Source organism: Alexandromys fortis, unplaced genomic scaffold (genome assembly GCF_014885135.2).
Source record: "Alexandromys fortis isolate MF-2015 unplaced genomic scaffold, M_Fortis_MF-2015_v1.1 scaffold_45, whole genome shotgun sequence".
Lineage (NCBI taxonomy): Eukaryota > Metazoa > Chordata > Mammalia > Rodentia > Cricetidae > Alexandromys > Alexandromys fortis.
Window position 1 is genome coordinate 3,817,704 of NW_026067926.1, and position 26,242 is coordinate 3,843,945.

A 26,242-nucleotide genomic window follows, 5' to 3' on the forward strand; every position below is an offset into this window, starting at 1 on the left:
CTTAACCACTGAGCCATCTCTCCAGCCCCCCAGTTAAGGCTTTGATTAGGAGGTAGAACTGGAGTTGGTTGGGGCCTGTCCAGAGCAAACCAAGAACGTCATTATAAGTTATCATACTTACTATTGGGTAGAAAACTAGAAGCCAGAAGTACTTACTTTGAAATGGGTGTAGGGTGGCCTTTCTGTTTTTAAAATGTCGCGGGCTTTCTTCCCTAGTATCTCCGTTTTGCAGTAAGCAGGTTACAGACTAATCTCTCAGCAAAGAGAACACACAAAGAGAAGATCAGAAGCCAGTGGGTTTTGAGTAAAGGCAGCCTTAATGCACACTGTTCTCCCATGCACTATTTTTTTTCTTTTTCAAACTGAACCAACATTTAAAAATAGAATTCCCAGCTCCTCTCTAAAAATCAGATGATCTGGCAACACCGAGCCCTCATTCTCACACGTGAACAACTGACTGGAGGTGAGTGGCCACCACCCCTATAGAGGAACGCTAATTACAGCTTGCCACTGCCCACCACCGTTCTTGTATTCCCAAGTCACATGAAGCATGACCTGGTCGCCAGGATCTTTGGTCATTGTAATGGCCTATCCGATCTCTGCGATAGTGTACCAAGGTCAAGGCTTTGAATCAAACTTGGGTTGAAATGAGATATCAAAAGCACTGAACTGAAGATGACAGAAGATATTCCATGATTGACGTATCGTGTAAAAGAGGTTATTATGAATGAGTGTCCGTCGAGAGTGTAAATTGTAGCAAGGCAAGCAGAAACCCAGTTAGTTTCATTCTTGTAGTATCCGGAACACACACTAAGTGTTCAGTTGCTATTTATTTATTGAATGAATGAATGAATGAATGAGTGAATGGGAGAGTTCAGTGGATTTAAAGGCTGTTTTGTTATGTTTTTTTTTTTTTTTAATAAAACTTTTCAGTAAAGCAAGCCTGACAATACTGGTTTGCTGGAATCCCAATGTACATCCTGGAAGAAAAGCCCACCAGAATGCGCCAGGCTCCGCGACCGCGTTCGGGTGATACGCGGCAGTCCTTCGGGAGCCAGGTGGGTTAACTTGCCTAGGACAAGACAAAGTTACGTCCATGAGCTCTTTCACTACCTGGTAAGGAGCAGTTTGATTTCCGTACTTTTCCCTAGATCTCTTCCATTTGATGAGCGAAGACAGAGACCCACCCCTAAAATCCACCACCCAGCGCCTGCCCAGCGTGCGGGACTATGCCCACACTAAACATGGCCAGTCTTAGGCTTCACGCCGCAGTTCCACGCCCGGAGCCTAGAGTCTTAGGGTCGGGCTGCAGGGACAGTACTATTCCCACAGTCAACATGGCGGCGGCGCAGCTTCGAGGTGGGGCGGGGCTGCGAGTCGAGCGGGTCACGTGAGCCGCCCCTTGGGCGGTCGCGCGCGCACGCGCGCCCCTCGGCCGCCGCTCTCTCGCTAGCTCTCTCCGCTGCGCTCTGAGGTGGTGTGGGGCGCGAAGCCCCCCGGGCCGGGTGAGGCGCGGGCGGCGGGATGCGGCGGCGGCCGTGGCGGGGTCGCGGTCCGGGCGGACAGGCGCGGTGATGAGCTTCGGCAGCTCCCGCCATGTCCAAGGTAACGGCTCCCGGGCCCGGGCCGCCGGTGGCGGCGGGCGGGAAGGAGAAGCGCTCGTTCAGCAAGCGGCTGTTCCGGAGCGGCCGCGCCGGGGGCGGCGGCGGAGCTGGGGGCCCTGGACCGGCCGCGCCCTCGTCGTCGGCGCGCTCGGTGGGCAGCTTCATGAGCCGCGTCCTCAAGACGCTGTCCACGCTCTCGCACCTCAGCTCCGAGGGCGCCGCCCCGGACCGCGGCGGCCTCCGCAGCTGCTTCCCGCCCGGGCCGGCCTCCGCGCCTACGCCGCCGCCGTGCCCGCCGCCGCCCGCCTCGCCCGCTCCGCCCGCCTCTGCTTCCGAGCCGGTGCCCGGCGTGGCGGGGCTCCGCAACCACGGCAACACGTGCTTCATGAACGCCACGCTGCAGTGCCTCAGCAACACCGAGCTCTTCGCCGAGTACCTGGCCCTGGGCCAGTACCGGCTGGGCCGCCCGGAGCCGTCGCCTGAACCGGAGCAGCCGGCGGGTCGCGGCCCGCACGGTCAGGGCGAGGTCACCGAGCAGCTGGCGCACCTGGTGCGGGCGCTCTGGACGCTGGAGTACACCCCGCAGCACAGCCGAGACTTCAAGGTGAGCCCCGGGGGCCCTGGAGCTCGGGCGCTTCTCGGGCTCCTCCTCTTCGGGGCCGGGAGGATTTCTGCGCTGGATGCTCAGAGAGTTCTGGAAGATAACCCAGATGACAAAGGAACGCGTTCCTCCCACCATTCAGCCTGTCTTCTTCGAGCGCCCCAGAACACAGGCGCCAGCTCCCATCATCCGCTTTGGGGGATGGATGTCGCCAGGGGCAAGACCCTGCCTTCTTGGAAACTGCAGTTTTTGGAGCGGGTGTTGGTGGGAGAGCATCCAGCAGGGTTCGAATCCGGCTGCTTCTCTCCTAGCAAACCGAACCTGTTTGTGCTGCCCGTTTTCCTGGTACCTACTCCCAGCAAGTTGGCAGGCTCCATTGGACACTATGAAATTACCCAGTTGGGGCACTTTTAGGGGGTTCAACCTGATATGTAAAGTGCTTCAGCTGTGCCTAGGACCCTACACATACAGTGCTCTGTTTCTTTTTTTTCTTAAGTGAAATCAACCAGGTGTTAGCCAGCTAGTACTTTGAAGGAGGCAGAACCTGGTGACGTAACGGATGGGGGAGGTGGTCCTGGCCCTGGTTTGCAGCTGCTGGTGGAGCTGTCCGCTTGGAGAGAGGATAGGCTTGGTGAGCAGTTTGCAAGGTCCGGATGGTGAGGGTCATTTGGGCGGTCCTAAGGAGTTGGGGGTCTTACTGCGCGTTGAGCAAGGAGATGACTGGAGACTGTAGAGAGGATACTTCGAGGTGGGCCATGGGTATGAGAGTTGCTAGAGGAGAACAAGGAAAAAAAAAATCAGTTTCTTTTCATTCCCTTTCTCATCTCTCGTGCTTGGGAGAACACCTCAGTTTGATATTTAGCCCTGTTTTTTTTTTTCTTCCTATGTCTGGTACCCTCATGCTCTACCAGCCTTCTTGAACGGTATTGCTACTTAGTCCAAGGCTGACTTTTCAGCTCTTCCCGACAGCCTCCTGTGTGCTGGGATCAACCTTTCCACCCCCCTCTTTTTAAGTAAGAAAATAAATTTCAAGTTGAAAAACTTTGGTGAACAGCATTGTTTACTCAAGAAAATATATACTTTGTGTTTCTGTGCCACATTTGTGTGGAGGTCAGAGGACAGTTTGTGGAGTCAGTTTTCCCACCTAGGTGTGGGTGGGCTCTGGGGCTTGAACTCAGGTTGTCATGTTTCCCTGCCCAGCCATCTTGTCAGCCCAACAGGAGCTAAATTTAATAAGGTTACACTTTTATTGGATTTTTTTTTATTTGTTTTCTATTTATGGCAAGTGGTACTGGTTTTCTATTGGTGCTATCAAGTTTCTCTCTAAAATACATTTCTCTAAGTACTGATTGGATCGCGGGACCTAATGATGTGTAGCTGAGGACTGCTTTGGGTAGACCCTGCCTTTTTGCTGAGGAGCAACACTGCTGTTATACGCCACTCCTTTTAGCCATTTTTTTTGCTTAATATTGCTGTGTTTTGCTGTTTGATCTTGAGGTTTTGAATGGAAATATTAGTCTGAAATAGGGACTGGAAAAACAAAGATTCATGTTAGGGGTCTCAAAGTAAGAAACTAGGAGAATGCTATTTTTTTTTTTAGGACTCTTTTTCTTTGCTTAGAGTTACCCGTGAGCAGCCACAACAGTGGGGAGTTTTCAAGGCGGGATCCTAGTGTGAATTTTGCAGTTTTTTGGTACATCAGCATCTTAGCATGTAAACACTGCATTTGCTTTTCCATTAAGCTGTGAGTGAGCAGAAATGGGTTAGTAATTCTAGATGTGCAGGACTGATTGATAGGCATACTTTGGCAAAGTTGAGCATATTCTTCGAGGTTGTTCCCATTGCTTTTTATGAGGTTGTGCTCACTTTTACATCCATTAAGCTACCAACAGAAATGGGTCAATACTTCTAGAAGAATAGAGACTTTAGAGGCTTATTTGGCAAAGTTGAACACATTCTTGGAGTCCTCGTTTTTGAAACACTGTAGACTTCTGAACCTTCAGTAGAGTTTGCTGTGTATCCATTAATTCACCTCCCTTTTACTCAGAGTTTACTCAGATGGAAATGCATTCAAGATCAGAAGGAGCATTCCCTAATGAGAGTGCCGGGAAGTAGACATGTTGAACAGGCTGACACAGTAATCTGGTGGTTCTGTGGTGTTTCAGAGGCTTCACTGTATTTATATTGCTAACCCAGGCCATCCTGTTTCCACTCTGTTGTCTTTAGTGTTGCTGGGATTTTAGTATCGTGTTTGTCACCTCATGGTTGCCTGACAGCGACACCTGCTGCACCTTGTGCTCTAGTAGGAAGTCAGGAAGTTATGAGAGAAATAACTGTCCATCAGGCTTCTACTGACACATCGCTGACTACCTGTGTCAGCTGCCACAAATGCTAGAGGCAGGTGTTTGGGTTTCCTGCTTTAATACAGAAGATGAGTCTCTTAGACAGCTCACCCAAGTACCTCATTGACCATGGGTCAGAAACTCACAATGAGGGGTTGAATCCAGTGGGACTTAGGTTCACTGAGAGCTCATATTGTACTTGAACGTGTACTCGAGTAGACTCACATTTACAGCTCACTTGAGGATCTTGTAATAAAGCCAATCCCAATTTGTTGGAGTGGGGCCTCACAGTCTGCTTTTCTGACAAGCTTCCCAGTGCTGGGGCTGCCGCCTATCTAAAGGCTCTTTTTTGAGCAGATGAGGGGACATCACAGAAAAGGAGGCACACTTACTTTCCTGGGGCAGGAAGCGGTAAGGGCTAGTGTGAAATTGCAAATACCTTGAGGAAAGACTGAGACATTAGTAGTTGGTTGCACCATGGCTAGCTGTAGTGGTGCAGAGCACCTTGGAGAAGCACGTTTAAAGAAATCATGAAGGGCTTCGTGGGCTGATTTGGACTTTAGCTTCTGAACATTGGGAACCAGAGCTGATACAGTAGGAGAGTGATAGGATTTCTGTCTCCTTCCCTGTCTCTTTACTCCCTCCTTTTGCCTCTTCCCTCTTTCCCCCTCTTTTTGTCTGTTGCTCTCTGTGGACGATTGGTTTCCCCCTTCCTTTTTTTACTGAATATTATTTTGAGTATAAGGAAAGTTGAAGATGGATGCCTGTTTGTGGCCAGCATCGATCATTTGTGTATTTTTCATATTCAAGTAGCTCACTGAATCTCAAGAGTCCTGCTCAGTTCTTGGCTCCAGGCAGCCACCACTTGACTGGAGCCAGAAGTGGTTAGAATCAGTTCGCCTTCTTGATTTTGCCTTAAGGTCTAGAAGAGCAAGCATTCACTGTGGAGTTGTGATTTTTATCATGTTAAATCTTCCAGGTTAGTCATGTTTCCCTGTAAGTTTTCAGTTAGAGTTCCTCCTTCTCCCTCCTCCTAATCACATTGATTTGTGCTTAAGGCACTTGTCAGTCAAATGTGTTTGTTTTGCTTTGCTTCCGGTTTGGACTATAGTTGTGTTTTCACTTGCTAGAATGACAAATTGACTGGCCCAACTTTGATATACTTCAAGAAATTTCTCTAGATTCAGCCTGCATCTTTTTTTTTTTTTGGGTACACATAGCTTTTCATGCTCTTAGAATGCTGGTTTGCAGTCAGAGCATTGTTACCTTTTTCTGTGCCACATGTCTCTAATCCCCTGGGACATTTGTCTGTGTTTGGAGACATACGGTTGTTATACCACATGGGGTGAGGGTGCTGTTGGCATCTAGGGGGTAGATTTCGGGAATTCTGTATACTGCAGTGTGACCCCATGATTTAGCCCAAGATGTCATTGGTGAGGTGGAGAAGCATTTTGTCTGTTTTCAGCCCAGATTTCCCTAACTTTCCCAGTCTCTAGCCTGTTTACCTTGCAATTTGGTGTTTGTTTGTGCATGTGTGTGCATGAGTTTGCTCACAAGGGTAGAACTTAGACTCAACCCTTGTGTCAGCAACTTTCTTTATAAAACAGAGGAGAAAATAAATGGTTTTAAAATCTGAATACTCATTCTGGTGTTTTTAGGGGAAACCAACATATTGCTTTAATTTTACCAGGAGCATAACTGTTCAGGTTCTTATGAATTGCCTTTTGATTTCTAGTACTCAGTGCTCTTAGGAACAAGTGAAAAAGACAGATGGGCACTTTCAGCCGAAATAGATAAGTTTTGTAGCCTCAGTTTTCAAACCATGCTCTCAAAGGGCAGCTGCAGCAGAGTGATCTACTGATGGAAGTGCTCTGCAGACTCCTTCCAAGTTTGCAGGAACCAAAACAGGAGTCTTGGGCCTGGAGTGGCCTTATCAGCTCAGCCAGTGGCATGACGGGTCTCAGCAGAGCACTTGAACAGGCCCGGTGGACATGCTGAGACAAGCAGCATTTTTTCCCTCTGAGACTGGTACAGAATTGCAGAGAAAATAAGGTCATCTGCTTCCAGCTTTGAATGTGTGCCATTGCTCCTGAGGCCTAGGTACTTTGAGAGATCTTGCTTAAAAACAACCCTTTCCGACTCTTTAAATGCATGAGATGATGTGTGCCATGTCTTACCAGGTGCAGGAAGTGAGAAAGAAATTGTCTAGGAAGGCTACTTGGGGAATAAAATACACAGACAATTGTAGAACTCCATGTTTGCTGATGTTCTGGTTCTTTTTGCTATTGTAATACCACAGACTGGGTGATTTTTAAAGAATTTTATTAAAATTCTGGAGACTGGGAATCGCTGTTGAGAGACCCACACCTGGCAAAGGGCTTCTTCCCGTCATATGGCAGGGGACTGAGAATTTGTAAGTTTTGGGGTGTTAAGGAAGGAAGGTAAGAATGGGATGTAACTTGGTCTTTTTAATCAGGGACCTACTCCTCTGATAATGATGTTTATCCATTCTTGAGGGCAGGGTCCTCATGCCCAATTGCCTCTTAAAGGTCTCAGTATTTATAATGGGGATTGCATTTCAAAAACAGGAGCTTTGGGGGTCATGTTTAAAACATGGCATCCGACTTAAACCACACTATGTCTGCTCAATTAAAGGAGCTGAGGTGAGAGGTTGGTAATAGAGGGTTTAATGTAAAGGTTATGGAACAAAGTTCTTGCCCTCAGAGGACTCATCTGTTTATAAGGAAGTGATTGTGAATTCTAATGGAAGGTTCAGTAGCAGTTCAGAGGACTGGATTGTAAGCTGTACTGTAAGCAGTTAACACTTCTACAAACTGAAGTTCCTAACACTGTACTAGCTAGGCTTTGGGTATGTAGTGTTTAAACACAGTGATACAGCAGTGGTAAAATAAGAAGCCACAGGCAACATAGTCCCTTCTCAGAACTTGTCAGAGAGAAGGTGGATATCAGCCAGTGAACACTGACAAATAAGAAATTTTAAATCCTAAGAACTAAGAGAAAGATAAGATACATGAGTGAGAATAATGAATTTGACCAGACGGGTTGGGAGCAAAATGGACTCAAAAGGCTGTATTATTGGAAAGACCTGGAGGTGCATTTAGAAGTCTGACAGGCCTTGTTTGTGATGCAGGGAGGAGGCAGGAGAGTGGGGCAGACGAGGTGGAAAGGGTAGGTCTCACTGGGTCTTGTAGGCCAAGGTGAAATACTTAGGTTTCATTCTGAGTGAAGGCTAGCTGCTACTGGTTTCTAAGTATTCTTGCATGAGTGTGTTCAAACATGAAATGCTCATTCGTGGTGCTAAATGGTGAACAGAGTAGAAATTTGAAAACTAGTCAGTAGATGGGGCTGGATTTGAGACGCATGTAGAGGTAGATTGTCTTTTCCTCATCGCTATCAAAAAACTGATTATGTATATGTCTAAGCTTGATTTGGTTCTGTTGTCTGATGTTTGTCTTGATGTCAGTGCCACACTGTTTTGATTACTGTAGTTGTAGCAAGCTTGGAAACCTGTTGTGATACTTTCACCTTTATCCTTTGCAAGTTCTTTCGATTTCCAGAGTCTCTTGATATTCTGTATGAACTCAAGGACTTTATTTATTTATTTATTTATTTATTCATTTTAATTTTATTTACTTATTTGAAATAGGATTTCTCTGTGTACCACCCTGGCTGTCCTGGAACTTGCTCTGTAGATCAGGCTGACCTCGAACTCACAGAGATCTACTTGCCTTTGCCTCCCAACTGCTTGGATTAGAGGCGTGTACCACCACCTCCTGGCAAATTTAAGGATTTCTATTTCTGAAGAAAAAAAAGTTTAGAATTTTGTTAGGGATTGCATTCATCTTGTGGATTGTGTCGGGTAGCAGTATCATTGTAATGATACTGTCAATTTTCCAGTCCACAAAAATGGGAGAAATTTATTTATGTCATGTTTTATTTCTCTCAGCTGTGTTTTATATTTTTAGTGCAATCTTTTTCTGCTTCCTTGATTAAAACTGTTTCTAGACATTTTGTTCTAAACGATGCAGTTGTAAGTGGAATAGTTTTGATTTGGGGATGGGATCTGGGATCTTCGACATACTAAACAGGTTTTCTGCTGCTGAATTGAGAGCTACACCCTCAGTTGCATAACTAGAAGTGCTAATTTCTTTTTGGATTGTTTATTAATAGTATATAAAAGAATGTAATTGACCTTGACATGTTGATTCTGTATCCTACAACCTTGCCAATTAGTTTATTAGTTCCAGCGAATTTTCCTGGTATCTACAGTTTTCTACATAAAAGGGGACATCATTCATGAATAGAGATCGGCTTTTTTCCAATTTTGATATTTTTAGTCCGTTCCCCCCTTTATTGTAAAGTGGTATCCTTGTCTTATTTCTTGGTCTTAGAGCAGTTGCTTTCAGGCTCCCAGGGTTGAATGTCATTGCCCCTGTCTTGAAGAAGTATCCTTTTCTACTGGTTTGTCAACTTATTTTCCTCCTCAATTTATTGAAAGCCTTAATGTTTCTTTCTGTATCAGTTGGAGATGCTCCTGCCTCCCTTCTCATTTTGTAATGTGTGGTATTTCACATTGCTTGTTACTTTAGTATGTGGAACCTTCCTTTCACAGCAGGAATAAATCCTACTTGGTTATGCTGTCTGCTCAGATTTTGATACTTTTCTCTTTTATGTTCAAAATAGTTCTTTCTTTAGTAATTTAGTAGTTTGCCCGTGTAAGCCTTGTGTGATGTGGGATTTACACTAAGGTTTGTGTAGTGTGGTAAGTGGTTAAGTGTAGACAGGGAAGTAGTGGCTTGTGTTCTAGTCCCCTCTTCTACTTACATTGAGACCTTGAGGCTTGCATCTCTGGTCTTCACTTCCTCATCTGTGATGTGGAGATGGCAGTATATCTACTTCCTAACCCGTTTTGGAATATATGAGAGAAGAACCTGGCAGGAGGCCTGCATTCAGTGGTCAGCAAGTGCTAACTGATGCTATTGTTCTCATCCAACCTGTCACCCTGCTTCCAGGCAAAAGGCTTCTTTAGCATTTGATGATGCATTTATGAATTTTGCATTGTTTCATTAGTTCTGTTGATATTAAATATTGCTTATTCTCTTTATGCTCTTCTTTAAAATTCTCAGTTTTTTCAAGTTAAACATTTATTTTGTGTGAATTTTAATGTTAAGTATCTATATTAATTTTAGACAGAGAACTATACCTACTGAATACTTGCTTGCTATTGACAAATGCAGTAGCGTTCAATAAAATTGTAAACTAGTAACGATACAGTGAGAAAGCTTGCATCAACTAGTAACAAAGAAGAAACTGAGGTAGTAAAGAACTGTCTGTTCCCCAAAGGATAACAGGATAGATACATTTATTCATACATTCTTCTGGGAACCGGATAATCCCTATGTTGTATGAACTTTTGAATAAGGAAACTCAAGGGGATTTGGATTTGGATTTCTTAACCCATTGTTTTTTTCCCCCAGTTCCTTGTGCCGTGGGCAGTGATTACGTCTTATTCAGCATCAAGTTCCCATTCCCGGTTTTTGGAATGTACACACTGTTGGTTAATCTGCACTGAGTGAGGAAACCACAGCTAAGGACAGCTTGCAGACTAGATTGTTAGCAGTGTGGATGTGCTGATGATGGCCAAGTCTCAGACCTCACGTGAGGCTTTAAACTTTCAGAGCGCAGGGAAGAAATCAAGATGGAGCGGCAGGTCTCAGTACACAGAACTTATGAGCAAATAAAGCCAGAGAATGAGTTGCTGGGCAGAAGAGTGCCATTCCTGTCACTGCTCTACTCCCTTCCCTCCCTTCCCCTCCCCTTCCCCTCCCCTTCCCCTTCTCTCCCCTTCCCCTCCCTTTCCTTTTTCCCTTCTCCTTTCCTTTCCCCTCCCCCTTTTCCTTCTCCCCTTTTCTCCCGTTTTCTCCTTTCCTCTTCCCATTTTTTCTCCTAATTCTTCCTTTCCCCCATTTCCCCCCCTTCCCCTTTCCTGATTTGAACATGTGCAGCGTGTGCCCTGCAAGGTGAGTTGAGGTTTATATGGGAAGAATGAAGGAGAAAGAGTTGAAAATAATATGGAAGGTTCTTGAGGCAAGGTAGCTTGGGGTGGCACTTTTCAAGACTGGTAAACAAAGTGGAAAATGGTTTTGGAGGTGAGAGGTGAGTTTAGTTGTGTTTGAACTTTTAGAAACCTAGACAAACCCATTTTTAATGCTGTATTTGTTGAGTGCTGAGCATTTTCAAGAGGTGTGCAAGAATCAATTTAAGTTGAAAGGAGCTGGCCAGTCTGATCTGCCCATGGAACAAACAGCGTGAACCAAACAGTTGGTGTAACATAGATACTTGTTCCCAGTGTATTGTTTTACATCTTCCTTTGTGTACTTTAGGCTTTTGCTTTGGCTCGGTCACTTCTGTTTTGATATAGTATGTGGTTTGATGGATTTTTCCTGTCTCTTTATACCCTTGTCACAATGAGGGGCTACTAAATGGGGCAGTGTTCTCTGTCTGTATAGTCCCCACAGCTGTTTCCTATAGTAAAAACTCTGAAAAACAATGACCTCATAGTTTCCACATACTCAAAACTAAACAAAACAAATCCAAATCTTTTTTCTTATAGTAGTAGAAGAGAAGTCATTAAAAATTGAGTAACATTTGTTATCTGTTGCCTCTTCCTTCAAAAATACTTGTTTGCTTTGTTCATTCAATGTTCTTCAAATAATTTTTTTTCCCTGTATAACAAACATTTTTTTTCAGGGAGCACATGGGGTTATCTTGAGTCTTTTGTTGTGTTGTGATTGTTTCTTGTCTATGTAGAAGCCATTGTTCTGTGCCTGCACTGAGGCAGTGCCTAGAGGAACTGGCCAGTCGCTGAACATCTGTTGCTTCTTCCCTCCAGTTGTTAAGCTCAGATGGCAGCAAACAGTACATCCACAAACAAACAATTCATGCTTCAGAAGATTCCAGAGGGCTGGTCAGACAATGACTTTGTTGGTATCTCTCCTACTGAAAGCAATGTTGCAGCTTATCTTCAGATCAGTACATTTTAACTCTTGCATTCTAATCTTTAAGAATAAGGCATAACGTTATTTATTTGGGGGAGCACGGGACTGAAGATACGGCTCAGGGGCTAAGAACATTGACTGCTCTTCTATTTCTCTCCTGCCTATCCCCTGGTTTAATTTCTAACATTATTTAATTTGCAACTCCAGTCCTAGGGGATCTGATGCCCTCTTCTGGCCTTCTTTGACCTGAAAGGCATACATGTATACACACAGGGCAGACACATGTTAAGAATTAAAGAATCATAGTCATGAAAAGACTCTGTGTGTGTATTTTGAGCCATATTAGTTACAAAGTGATTTCACACTCGATTTTTAATCTTCACAACAGCTCTGAGAAAGAGGGCTTATCGTTACTCTTGTCCTAAATTTGTTTTAGATACTGGGATTCTGTGCTAGTGAGCAGCAGAACTGGGCTGCAATTCTACACGGTTTTTGTGAGCGTTGAATGAGGAAGTGTGAGGAAGGTATAGTGTGGAACAGCGATTCGCAACCTGTGGGTTGTAGTCCCTTTGACAAACCTCTGTCTCCAAAAAGGTTTACGTTACAATTCATAACAGTAGCAAAATTACAGTTATGAAGTGATCATGAAAGTAATTTTGTGGTTGGGGTGTTCACACATAAAGAACTGTATTAAAGGGTCACAGCATTAGGAAGGTTGAGATTCACTGGTGTCGAAACTAGCACTCAGTACATGTCACAGAAATGATGAATGGGGATAATACGGGTCCTTGCTGTCAACTAAAGCCACTTGAATATCTTCATTTTGACTCAAGTGCAGGGATTAAACAGGCCGTTGGAGCCATCCCTTCTACCCTGTGTGGTTTTAAGAGTTCTTGGACATCAGATGTGCTGCTACCCTTCCCTGCTGCACTTGAACACCGAGTTGCTCTTTCTAGTCCTGGAGTTCCACGTGACTTCGCAGGTTTCCAGGTGTCATCTTAGTCCTAACATTTTTGTTGGTGGATCAGATAAGGTTCCACCAGGGATACTGATTCAATTTGTAAAATTATGAAACATATTCCATGTTACATAAGGCATACATAACTATTTTTAAAGTTATAGTAGAAATGGAATAGAATGCTGTATTTTGTATTTGGTCCTCAGTGAGATGCCCATGGTTCATATATGAAGGGCCCTGGGTGTGAATTAGCATGATGCTTCTGTCAATCCAGATGCCAGATAAGTGTTCAGTGTTTTTCTGTCAAATGAGTCTCATAGTCTGGGCAGGTAATGACTCTGTTCTAGGCAGACTGCACCTAAGGGTTAGTGTTTCATTGTGGGATCCTTGGGGTAGGGCATTGCATAATCTTGACTGACAAACTTCCATTTCTGCAGCTGATGGTGGAGTAGCAGAGAAAAGAGATGTGGCTTGGGAGGCATGCCTTACAGTAAAATAAGGGATTTGTTTTGAGGAAAGGCATTTGGTAGCTCTTCTGCACACAATTTCAGCTCTTAGTTCTGGACACCTTATTTCTTAGTTATATAACTACAGGAGTCAGTCTACCTTCCTTATTTCTTAACTTCCAATTTCAAGTTTGTAATGCTGCCAGATTAGACTTCTTAGAGTTTGCTTGTAATTACATCTCAGATATTGTTACTGCCTTTACTGTTACATACAGAATGCAGTATGCACTCTTAGCATTTAAGTTTCTTTATGACGCAGTCCCTTCTTCTCTGTGTTGGAAAGCAGTGGAGTACAGTTAAGGGCTGAATGAAGTGTATGAAAATTTGGTTCAGATCCTGAGATCTGTGGCAAGGCACTTTCTCCCTCTTAGTTCAGTTTTATTTTATGACACTGGCATAATTACAATACGTTCTTGCTTGGCATGGTGGCTTACTCCTGTAATTCCAGCCTTTGAGAGGTTGGGATAGGAAGATCAAATTTGAGGCCAGCCTGGATAAGAGAATGATATTTTTTAATTTTACATTCAGTTCATCATTTCCTCTTTTCCTCTTCCCCCCTTTCTTTCCAGTCCCCCCCCCCCCCCGCCCAATACAGTCCTTCGTTTCTGTTCAGGAAAGGGGACGTTTCCCACAAGTATCAACAAAAACATGGCATAGCAAGTTGCAGTAAAACTAAGCACCTCCCCACGTATTAAGGCTGGGCAGGGTGACCCAGTATGGGGAGTCCCAAAAGCCATTATAAGAGTAAGAGGCAGCCCCTGCTCTCACGATTAGAAATCCCACAAGAGGAACAAGCTACAGAACTGTAACATATATGCAGAGGGCCTAAGTCAGTCCAATGCAGGCTTCCTGGCTGTTGGTTCAGTCTCAGCCCCTGTGAGCCCAGGTTAGTTAATTCTGTGAGTGTTCTTATGGTGTCCTTGAGTCCTTTGGCTCCTACACTTTCTCCCCCTCTTCTTCAGGATTCCCCAAGCTCTATCTTGGTTGTAGGTCTGTATTTGTTCTCGTTAGTTGCTAGATGAAACCCCTCTGATGACAGCTGGGTGAGGTACCAATCTATGTGTATAGCAGAACATCATTAGACATTGGTACATTGATATTTTCCCCCCTCCAGTCATGTTTGGTTTTATTCTGGGTCTCTGTCATTCAGCCTATGTGTCCCAGTGCTTCAGGCAGTTGTCAGGGTGGGCTTATTCTCCTGGCACAGTCATTGTTTAGCTACACCCTCAATTTCTAGGCCACCATTAACCCCCCTCCACCCAGCACATCATAAGCAGGACAGATTGTGGGTTGAAGGTTATGTGGCTGGGTTGGGTCCCAGTCCCTCTGCTGGAAGTCTTGTCTGATCACAGGAGATGGCCAGTTCAGGATATGTATTTGCTATTGCTAGGAGTCTTAGCTGGGGTCATCCTTGTAGATTCCTGGGAGATTCCCTTGCACCAGGTTTTTACCTGACCTGGAAATGTCCCCTCTTCCAGTAGTCTCTTTCAGTACTGTCCCCTACATCATCATCCATGCAACCTGATCACTCTTCCCATCACCATTCTCTCACAGTCCACTCATGAAATCTATTTCCCCTTCCTAGGGAGATCAGGGCATTCTCCTTATTACCCAGTTTCTCTGGATTAGTGGATTGTAGCCTAGTTATCCTTTATTTTATAGCTAATATCACTTGTGAGTGAGTATATAACATGCTTGTCTTTCTCGGCCTGGGTTACCTCAGGATGATTTTTTTCTAGTTCCATCATTTGACTTCAAATTTCCTGGTGTTCTTGTTTTTAACAGCTGAGTAATACTCCATGTGTAAATGTACCATTCTTTATCTTTATCCATTCTTCAGTTGAATGATATCTAGGCTGTTTCCAGGTTCTGGCTATTACGAATAAAGCTGCTATAAACATAGTTGAGCAGGTGTTCTTGTGGTATGATTGAGTATATTTTGGATCTATGCCCAAGAGTGGTATATCTGAGTCTTGTAGATTGATTCCCAGTTTTCTAAGACTACGCCACATTGACTTCCCAGCTTGTGGATTCTTGTTGCTTCATTACACTGTGCACCCATCTCAGTAATAATCCAGTACTGCTGCTAACAAAGGACATTTGAAACACTTTGCAGTGTCTGCACCATAGATGCTTTGAGGGCTGGCTCTGTTGCTGTGTTTGAAAATCACTTGGAGTTTGTTGTAGACTGGATATAAAGTTAAAACCATGTTTTGTTTTGCATTTGATTTTGAGGGACTTTTGTCTAAAGTTTACTTTTGTTGCATTATGTGAAAAGTAGAATTTATGACTTGAAGTCAGCTCCACAAAGTATGATCTGTTTAAAAGTTTTTCTTCAATTCTTACATTCTGTCCTTTCTCTCTAAATTTTATGAATTATTCTTCCATTGTTCAAGTACAAGCAGATGTATGTGGATGGTTTGTATTGACTTTGTCTCTCCAACTTGGGTAAATGGTAGTTGCACATCTGTGTGTTTGTCACATAAGTGCCTGCTGTATGCCCTGCACAGGGGGTTATTTTATATTCTTTACAGTATTGTAAGAGAGATATGCACAGTGATAGTTGCTTTATAAATTATGCAAAGAGCATTTTCTGTACAGACTTCTCATCCAATGAGTCTCCTGCCACATAACTAGTCCTGTCCTTTCCCTTTGAGCACCACTGAGACAGACCGTTTTTAATCTGTAGGGAAGGACATTCATCCTTTTTTTTTTTTTTTTTTTTTTGAGAGCTATCATGCTAGTGGGAGAATGTTAATGCTAAGTCTATCTTTCCTGTGTACATTCGTTCTCAGTAGTTATAAAGACATTAAGTTTAGACTATCCTTCAATCCGCCCAAAAGTAAGAGCCCCCTTTTAACAGTTCAGTGATACCTTGGTAAATATCCCTGTGTTAGTCTTTATTTCCTGTAAGTTACAATAAACCTCAGTAATTAAAAGACAAACTCCTTTAAAAGCAATTGCTCCTGGGAAATCTCTATGAATAAATAATTTGGGGGATTTTTAACAGTAGGAGAAAGAATGGAAAGAGGCCTCATTTCCTGATGATAGAGAGGACTTTTTATCTTCATGCAAGAGGAGAGGTCAGTTGCCCTTCCTCTGTTTGATGTTGGGAAGCTGGTTGGGGTGTTGTAGCTTGCTTCTTTCCTGGATACTCCTGGTTATGTAGTCATCATCAGACACCATGCTGGGTTGAGAGTAAGGGAGGCTATGGTTGGGAGCTACTCCTTTCCTTTGGAAAATCTGTGAACCTATGTGTTTGACTGTCAGAACCCTGGAGCAGCTGAGATCTTGGCAGGCTATTGAGCCCCAGTTTCCTTAGTTTTTCTTTTATTACCATTTATAACTAGATTCAAAGATTGTGGGTCTTGAATAACCCACTGGGTGTAATTCTCAGTGTGATATGTTCTGTGCTATTGAATTATCAATATATATATATGTATATATATATATATATAATCAAAATTAGAAAGACTCTTTCAAGTATTATTTAAATACCAACTGTCCTGAAGATTTTTAACTTTTTTATAGGGATGGCTGGATCACATGCTATACACACTTTTTCACACTTTGTGCTGTCTTTGACTAGGGTCCTTTAATACAAACATTAGCTGTTGAGTCCCTCTTCTGTGACAAGGGGCATTCCTTTGGGGCCATACAGGCGAAGGGTCCTAGGTTGCTCTTTTGTTTGGAGTCTCATTTCTGTTTTTTGGTACTTGCTCCCAGTGCTCTGCACCAGCACCCTTCATTCTCAGCATTCTCTTGCTGTGTCCTCTTCCTGGGAGACACTATGGCTTGCTGCTTCACACCTGTATTTGACAGTTTCTGATCTGCTTCTAGCTAAGTATCTGGGTAAACAGAATCTATAGGAAATACGTAGATCTAGAGCCCAAGAGTATAGCTGAAGACATTTTAGTGTTTTTTTTTTTCTTTTTGAAGGTAACTTTTAAACTTGTATAGATTGTTGTATACATACAAAAAGTGCACAGGTCATTAGAGTTCGGCTTGATGGTTTGCCCAGGTACAAAATAAAGACGTTACCAGTGCTTTAGCACCTGCTCTCCCTTAGTGGCGTTTTCCACCACAAAGGTAGCTTCTCTCCTTGACTAGTTTTGTTTCTTCTTCACCTTTATTTGGAATTAGACACAAAGTATGTTTAAAAAGTAATTTTACTAAGGTACAGTACACATACTAAATTATGAATTTTAGGTATACAGACATATAAGCAGGTTTTGGGATTTTTCAGGGGGTTTGCAACCACCACAGTTCCAGAATTCTGCATTCCCTTAGAACCTTGAAAACTCGCAGTCACTCTGTTTCCCCACTTTGCAGCCCTCCGTAATCCCTTGTCTGCTTTCTGTCTCCATAGCTGTACTTGTTCTGGATATTTCACATAAGCTTGTGGTATGTGGCCCTTTTTCTGTCTTTCATTTAGCATGTTGCTTTAAAAGGCTACTGTTTTGTACCATGTATCTTATTCCTTTCACAACAAAGATAGTTATATATGAAGATTCCAGCTTTTTTTGTGATAGTTTATGTAACCTAATCTGGCCTGGAATCAGGCAACCTAGCCTAGAACTTGCATTCCTTCCTCAGCCTCCCAAATGCTGGTATTTCAGGTGTGCACCTTTTCTTCTCTGTATTCATGTTTTTTTTTTTTTTTTTTTTTTTTTTTTTTTTTTTTTTACTTTTGGTCCTTTGAAAGACATTGGGGGTCATTTCCAGTTTGGGACTTACAAATAGTGCAGCTAGGAACATATTATTTACAGGTTTTTGAGTGGATGTGTGTTTTTATTTCTCCCGGGTATGTTCTAGGACTAGAATTGCTAGGTTGTATGGTAACTTTGTATAACTGGCCAAGAAGTGTCAAACTCCTTTCTAACATGTCTATATCATAATTGATATTAATCCTTTATGTATGTGTGTTTGTATATGTAATTTTGCATTATGCAATTTCTGTTTCATATTGTATTTTGAGTAGTTTTGAACATGTCTATATCATAATTGACATTAATCCTTTATGTATGTGTGTTTGTATATGTAATTTTGCATTATGCAATTTCTGTTTCATATTGTATTTTGAGTAGTTTTGTCATGAACATAGTAATCTCTGTTTGGGGACGCTTAAATGACTTATGGTTATGACGAACCTTTTTACATACATCTTTTATTTATTTCTTTAGACTAAGTAGTGATGGCATTCCTGCCAGGAGTTACCTTAAGTCAGTTTTATGGGATTAACTGTTTACTAGCAGTTGGAAAGAATGTCTCTGCTGAAATTTAAAAAGGTTTCTTTTATGTTGCTAATTGGAAAGTTTGAATTTCTCTGGTTAGTTGTGAGGTAGGAGAGTTCCATCTGGCAGAGCGAGTGTCAATGCTAGGATATCACTCATGGTAGGCAGGTGTCCTGCCCTCAACCAGGTCTAGAAAGTAGAAGTAAGTGTATCTTTGTGATAGTAATATTTTGACATTAGGGTATTACTCTATTCTGACTCCACAGTCTTTCCTTTGGTGTTCAAATAGCCATATACTCTTCCGTTTAGTGTCCTCATACTTTAGGGAGATGATCAAGACTTAATCAAAATAGAATTGGTTAAAATTGGACCAGACTGGACATAGGTTATGGGAAGATTCTAAAGTATTCTTTGATAGGAAAAAAACTGGGTTGGTTTAATGAGATCACATTGTGAGGCTGAATGAGCAGAGCAGACTGCCTGTAACTGGTTTGGAGACTCTGTCTTCCTGAGCCTGAAGAGTTGGCCTGGTTTTGGGTGTGGAGAGAGATGCGTGACCTGTGACTTAAAAGCATTCTTAGCCACTTAAGATTTATTGGGTTTATCCTGGATTTATGGCATTATAATTAATGTATGATGTGTATTGAAACTTTATAGATCTGCTTAGGAATAACATCTCTTTGTGACTCTTAATAGATGTTTTAGCTCTAATGATGCAGTAGAAGAGAAAGGATTCAAAGCAAGAGTATCTTTACAATAGTTTGGATTACTTATTTAAAAAAAGTTAGCCAGAAATACAGGTCAGGTATCAAATAACAGCATCTCCAAAATCAGGAGGATATATGGTGTGTGTGTGTGTGTGTGTGTGTGTGTGTTTTCCTTCTCTCTTATATTTTCTTCCTCTTGTTTGTTGAAGAAATTTAGTCTATTTTCTGGTAGCCTGTGGGTTTTCCAGGGAGAAGAAAAATGCAGTGTGTGTAAGCTTCCCCCGTTAGTTGTTCCCCAGACAATACAGTAGTATACCAACTATTTATATAGCCCTTACACTATATTATATCTCATAGTAATCTAGAAATTAATTTTTATATGATGATGTCCATTGGCTAAATGCAAGTACTAGGCCATTTATTTTATAAGTTACTTGAACATCTGTAGTTTAAGTATCCACAGATGTTGTGGAACCAGTCTCCAGAGGGACAGCTGTACATGCATGTTTGGTCTTACGGATAGTTAAGTAAGGTTGGCCTTGCCACCTTTAACTCCTTGCCTTTCCCACTTACTCAGCCTCCCAAGAATAGGTTGCTTCTGCTTCAAGAAACACTGACTGGCTTCTCTTCTGGCTTCTCTCTACCAGATTGGGAAGCTGACCCTGCTGTGCTAAGGACCCTTAACTTTATTCCTACCCTCTGTAAGCCAGTGAGTAGATGGCATAGTTGGTTTTTTCTTTCCCTCTCTCAGTTGTTTTATAATGGGAGTGTCATCTTGCCCCCAGTGATAAGGTCGGGAAGTTGATAGCTTGTAAACCTGTGACAGAAAATTTTAGTTTAAGGCTTTGCAAATCTGTTTTTTTATTAAATACTTTGTTGAGATACCAGTTCTTTTAAATTGTATAAACTTAAGTTGTACATTTTGATGCTTTTAAAATGAAACATTTTTAATGTTTGTGGTAGCAATATATATTAGTTCCTTAGATATTCAAATGACTTTTCCAGTTTTCTTCTTTGACACTTAATTGTTTATGACTGTTATACTTCCCTTATGACCTTTTTGTTGTGTCAGGTTTGTTTTTAAATTCTAAGCCAAAATTTCCCACCTTTCTTTAAAAAGAGAAAAAAGGCTTTCCTTTTCTGTAGTTGGGAAGAATTGTATATTTTGGAAATACCAAGAAGGTGAAAAGAAGATACTTTTGAGTTACTTTTTGCTTTATTGGATACATAAACGTTCTGTGGTGACCTGAGCTGACTAACCCTGGGAGTCATCTCCCTTCGCCATATGTATGCAGAGGACAGTGAGGATGAATCCACAGAGCAGCTTGAGCAATGTGAGGTGCAGAGCTTGTGCTGGTGAGAGACAGGGGTTTCTTGTTTGCTCTCTCTAGCATCCTAGGCTGCTAGGGCAGAGACGTCTTTTTGCTGCCACTTGGTCTTCCTAAGTATCCCGAATACCTTTTAGATAACTCCCCAGTTAGATAAACTGCATTTGTGTTCCAGGTTATTATTTGTTTGTTTTGGGTTATATTTTGCTTTTTTATTTTATATGTGTGTATATGTTCCTATGTGCCTAAGTGTCCATTTTGTGGTACAGTTTTGCCTTCCACCTTTAGTGGGTTCCAGGGATTGAACTCAGGTTGTCAGTCTTCCACAAGTGTCTTTACCTGCTGAGCCTTCTCATTGGCCCTCAAGACTGTACTTACTATAGAAAAAATGCACCTGAGAATAAAATGGAAACAGATGAGCAAAGATTTATTTAAAATTAACAACTAAACTTCCAGAAGCCTTTGGATGAGAACAGCTGTTATTCAATATCTAAACCTGTTTTTGTCTGCCTGGACAGTTGATGTTCAGTGTGAGAAAACTTAAGTCCTGTGTGGGCCTTAATTGAAACACTGGGTTACAATTTTGTTGCAAGGTACTTTGTTTACCAAGGAAAGGTCATGGAGAGAAATGTCTTAAGGCTTTTCAGTTAGGATAAGCTTGAAGAGTAATGTTAGCCTTGGACAAGCTACTTCATAGTTATTTCAAATTTTACTTTTGCTGTTCAGACAGAATCTCTCTACATAGCCCTGGATGTCTTGGAAATCACAATGTAGACCAGAGATCTTCCATCTGCCTCTGCCTCCCAAGTGGTGGTATTAAAGGTGGTGTGCACCATCACACCAAAAGTTTTCATTTGTGACTACTAATATTGTAGCATGGACTTTTCCTCAGGATTAATTTTGTAGGAAATAACCCCTATAGATAATTACCCTGAGCCAGATTCAGTATAGGCACTCAGTAGATCTTGACATTTAATATTGTCTTAAGTGACATCGTGCAGTTATTAAGGGGTCTCTCAAACTTCTCATAACCTTTGGTGGTTAAAAAGTTGAAATCAGCTGGGTGGTGGCGCACACCTTTAATCCCAGCACTTGGGAGGCAGAGGCAGGTGGATCTCTGTGAGTTTGAAGCCAGCTTGGTCTACAAGAGCTAGTTCCAGGATAGACTTCAAAGCTATGAAAAACCCTGTCTCAAAAAATAAAAACAGAAAACAAAACAAATAAACAAACAAATGTTGCAATCAGAGCTTTTCCAGGTTGGTCAGTTTTGATTGCAGTCTGCTTTCACTTTAGAAGTAGAGTCATTTAAAAAAACATTACACTTAAAAAATTACAATTAAGCTTTGTCTGGTTTCCCAGATGACTGATGTGCAGCCGGGGCTGGGAACCTGTGCTTTGGGTCTTCTTTTCATTGTTTACAGGGTTATGTACCACCGCAGGATAAGTCTACTCTTCATGGTTTTGAGAACTCACATGATAGAATCTGCATATTTTTTCTCTGCTCTCACCAGAGTCCCTACATGTCCCTACTTCATCCTTCTAAGGAGTAAAGGAGTGGGTAGAGGTCGGGTCGGAGGCATCTCAGTGTATAAGCTGGGCATAGCTGTGTGTGTCTGTTTCCTTAATGCTGTGTGGGGTAGACTCAGAAGGATATCTGGTGCTTGCTGGCTCCCAGCCTAGTTCTAGGCTCAGTGAAAAAACTGAAAAGAACAAGGAAGATGCCAGGTGTGATGGTAATGGTAAATGTCTTTAGCTCCCAGCACTAGAGAACCAGAGGCAGGCAGATCTCTGAGTATGAGGCCAGAGTAGTATGCATAGTTAGCTATTTCAAGACCAGGTAAGGGCTACCATGAGACCCTGTCTTACGGGGGCCGAGGGGAATATAAGGGAGAATATCTTGTGGCCTTTTTACCTGTACAGGCATGCACACTAAATGCATGTATATGTTCATATACATACATACTTTTGGATTTTGGAATATTTTGGACTAGGAATGCTTATCCTGTACATTTGTCCTGATACTTCTGTGATTTTTTTTTTTTTAAATTCTATTCACTAGTGTGTATGTGGATGTCAGAGGACATGTAGTGAGAGTCAGTTCTTTCCTTCCATCACGTGGATTCCAGGGATCAAACTCAGATTTATCAGGCTTTGGTGTCAAGTGCCTTTACCTGCTGAGCCATCTTACTGTGCTAGTACCCAGACCCCTGGGAAATAAATTCTGCTCTCCTGGCAAAAAAAGTAAATAGTGATTGGTTTGATGAATCTTATAAACCACTTTGTCTCTAGAAGAGTAGCCTAACTTCTGATCAGGCAGTCATATCAGACCAATATTGTGATACCTATTTCCCACGAGAGGAAATCAATATCATTACTGTGTTGTTGTCTTTGTCTTGGGGTCAGGTAAAGAATATTTATGACCAGTTGGTATCTTTCCTGGGGCATGAGCTATTGCTTGTTCGTAGGGCTCTATGAAGCTGTCTCATAGAACCTCATGTCAGGAGGTTATAGCTCCAGTATAGACTATTTTTCTTTTCTGAGCTATGTTTTTGTTTCAAAGGGAAAACAATGCTCCTTTAAAAAAAAAAATGTTATCATGAAGCTTAGAGGCTTGCTTTTGACTTATTTGGTAAGTGTCTGCAAGGATCATCAATTGAGGAGACAGTTGGTCTAATTATGGGTAGGATATATAGGTCTTAAGCCGATGGCTTAGTATAATATTTTCCAAACAGAAATATCCAGATTCTATAAAACAGACGCAAATATATAAAGTTGATTTTAAGAAGGGCCATGTTTTATTTTTCACAGAATCAATGTATTGCATAATTTTATTATTCAGCAGATGATAGTGATAATCAACTATTTAAAACTTAAAAAGTGCTGGGTGGTGGTGGTGCACACCTTTAATCCCAGCACTCGGGAGGCAGAGGCAGACGGATCTCTGTGAGTTCGAGGCCAGCTTGGTCTACAAGAGCTAGTTCCAGGACAGGCACCAAAGCTACAGAAAAACCCTGTCTTAAAAAAGAAGAAACAAACAAACAAAAAAAAACTTTCAAAATATAGTGACTAAGTTTAGTACATCAAATACATTAAGGTTTAATAGTGAAAAAGAATCTTAAAAGGAGAATCTAGGTAGGACCAGATATGACTCAGAATGCGATGAAATTGTTTGCCAGGGCTGTAGGGCTTGAGCCAGTTAAAGATTTTGGCCATCCAGGTCTTTCCTACTCACTCATTCAGTGAATCACATCTGTGGTGGCTGGTGGCACTTAGGAGTCCTGACTTCTACTAGTGTTTTTCTGAGGCACATACTAAAGAATTGGCTGTTATTCTATATTTCTTTTTGTCTGGGGAAAGAGGTAAGATAAGTAGACCATGTGCGTCCTTGGTGAGATATCACCCTGCTGAGGTCCTAAAAGTGGCAGGAAGAGGAACTTTTGTGTTTGTTCAGTGGGATTTTCTTTTCCTTTAGTTCTTTAGTTTGTGATATGGTGATTGAGGGTGGGGTTGATCCAGTATGGGTTCAGTTGCCTGTTTAGTCTTGTTTGACAACTATCTTGTTAAGTAATATATTACAGTATCTTGGTACATAATGATTGGTGGGTGAGTCTAGATGAGTTGAAGATCTGAGTGGTAAGAAGGATAAACAAATAAAAAAAATTTAATAATAAAAGAAACATAAGCAAAAATTCAATTCTTGATAAAGAATTAAAAGTTGACCCAACCCTGGAACTCCTTCCTTCCTTCCTTCCTCTTTTTTTTTTTTTTTTTTTAGACCGGGTTTCTCTGTGTAGTTTTGGAGCCTGTCCTGGAACTAGCTCTTGTAGACCAGGCTGTCCTTCAGCTCACTGAGATTTGCCTGCCTCTGCTTCCCAAGTGCTGGGATTAAAGGCGTGTGCCACCACTGCCCAGCTTGACGCTGAAATTTCAATGACTGCTGTGTGTAAAGTTTCATTGATATAATGAAGATTGTAATTTTGGTTAATTTGTTTCTGGGATACACAAGCTGAAGAAAATAAGAATGTGATCCGAACAGAAACTCTTTGTGCATCTGGCAGTTGCTGTGGCCGAGCTACATGCTTTAGACTTGTTATTTCTCCCAAGATATGTAAGAGCTCTTAGCAGTGTTTTCTGTTTCTTTCATGAAGTAAAACATGCAAAGCAAACGGGTGGGAAAGGTTTCTTGTCTATAGTTCACCTGTCGGTGTCTAGGACTTCCATTGCTTACGTGCTTCTGTTGGCCGACTCCCCCACCTCCCAATACCTGTTTAAGGTGAATTCCTCTCTTTTTAATCCTCCCTGTTTGAACTGAAGAATTGTCTTCAGATCTCTCCTTTCCATTAGCTGTTTCTGGATAGTCAGTTTCTTTCCTTGCTTACACAAATCAAGTCAGCGTCTGGGATATGAAAGATGGTCTGTGGAAACTCCAGTTTGCTTACTTTTCTTTTGATGTGATAGATATTTGCTTCAGTGAGATCAAATGGGCAAGTGACCCTTTTGTTTGCCATCCCAGAGGATGAGCATTCCAGTGTCTGTTACTTGACTTTTCTGTAATATTTTGCATTGTTGCTTGTATCTCCTTGAACTTTCTGTTTTGGTTCAACTTGTGTGAACTTCTTTGACCAATCTTACTTCCTTTTCTTATGCTCATGTTCATCAAGATTCTGGCCTGGTTGTTGACTGCTCTTCTCACTAGATACCCCATGGGCTGTTCTCTGTGCTCATTTGATAGTCATATGTCTTTCTGATTTATTTCACCCACCTAGATATCCTTCCTCAGCACTATGAACAACTTCATTTGGGGTGATGTAGGCCTCAAACTTGGGATGAAGAGATGGCTCAGCAATTCCCAGCAACCACATGGTAGCTCACAACCATCTGTAATGAGATCTTGTACCCTCTTGAGGAAGAGACCTGGTCAGGCATCCTCATCAACGTAGACCATGAAACTCAGTATGGACAAGTTCAACAGAACCCCATGCATGCTTCAGTATTGCCAGGGCATAAATTTCATTTTCAAATTTCAGGCCTTAAACTCAGCTTGTTCAGAACTCTATGGTCCCTCATTTTGAGGTTTATTCCTGATCATTACCCAAGTCAGAAATAGAAAACCTTGATGATATTTCTGTTTTTTTCTTTAGCTCCACTGACCTCATAACAGCAGCTACTTATTTCTCTTCCGTACTCAGTCAGCAGCTGGTCTACAAAAAATGTCCTAGTTTGTGTGTGTGTGTTTTTATCCTATCTCATTCTTCTACTGTACATACCAAAAGCTTTCTTTTGATGTAAGTGAAGGAACAGACTAAAAGCCAACACGTTTCACAGTAGAGATGTCCAGAGGCACTGAAGAAGCAAAAATTTAGAGAGCTGAATCCTAACCACTACACTACCAGGGAAGAAGTAGAAATAAAGACCAAGGAAAAAGTTTGGCCTCTGATGGGAGAAGTTGGGTATTGTAGTGAAGGCAGTTCTGCACCTGTCCCACCCTGCATATTGCTTCTGGATGACATCCACAGTGTATTTCTCCAGCTGTGTTTGTTATCAGGTCCTCCCTCTACTACTTTTTGAGACAGGTCAGTCTCTGTATCCAGGCTGTCCTTGAACTCATACAGTAATCTTCTTGTCCCAGACTCCTAAGTGCTTGCATATTAGATGTGAGCCACTATGCCTGACTCCACTCACTTGTTTGCTGGTGTCACATGTATTATTTCTAATGTCTCTTCGACTCTTCATCCCAAACCGAATCTTAAGATATTTTATAAATCAATTTTTTGCTTGTTATTTACATGTAATTAGTCAGTAAGCTGTGACAGTTCTTCACAATCAAATTACAATCTATTTCTTTCTTGGTCTTTTATTATTTTTCTTAATTGGAACTATAGCAGGCAGTTTGTGATTCTCTCTGTGTGTATGCACACCTGCATGACGTGTGTGGGGATGTGC

At 42.1% G+C, this 26,242-nt stretch overlaps 1 protein-coding gene across 1 annotated transcript in view; it reads left to right on the plus strand.

Moving 5' to 3' along the window:
- The first annotated feature begins 1,460 nt into the window (after window positions 1-1,460).
- Usp31 (ubiquitin specific peptidase 31) overlaps window positions 1,461-26,242 on the plus strand; it is a 63,632-nt gene continuing 38,850 nt past the window's right edge. Inside the window, exon 1 of the mRNA XM_050143328.1 lies at window positions 1,461-2,208. Within this exon, the coding sequence (XP_049999285.1) occupies window positions 1,597-2,208 (612 nt within the window). The 5' untranslated portion in view covers window positions 1,461-1,596. The remainder of the gene's footprint in view (window positions 2,209-26,242) is intronic.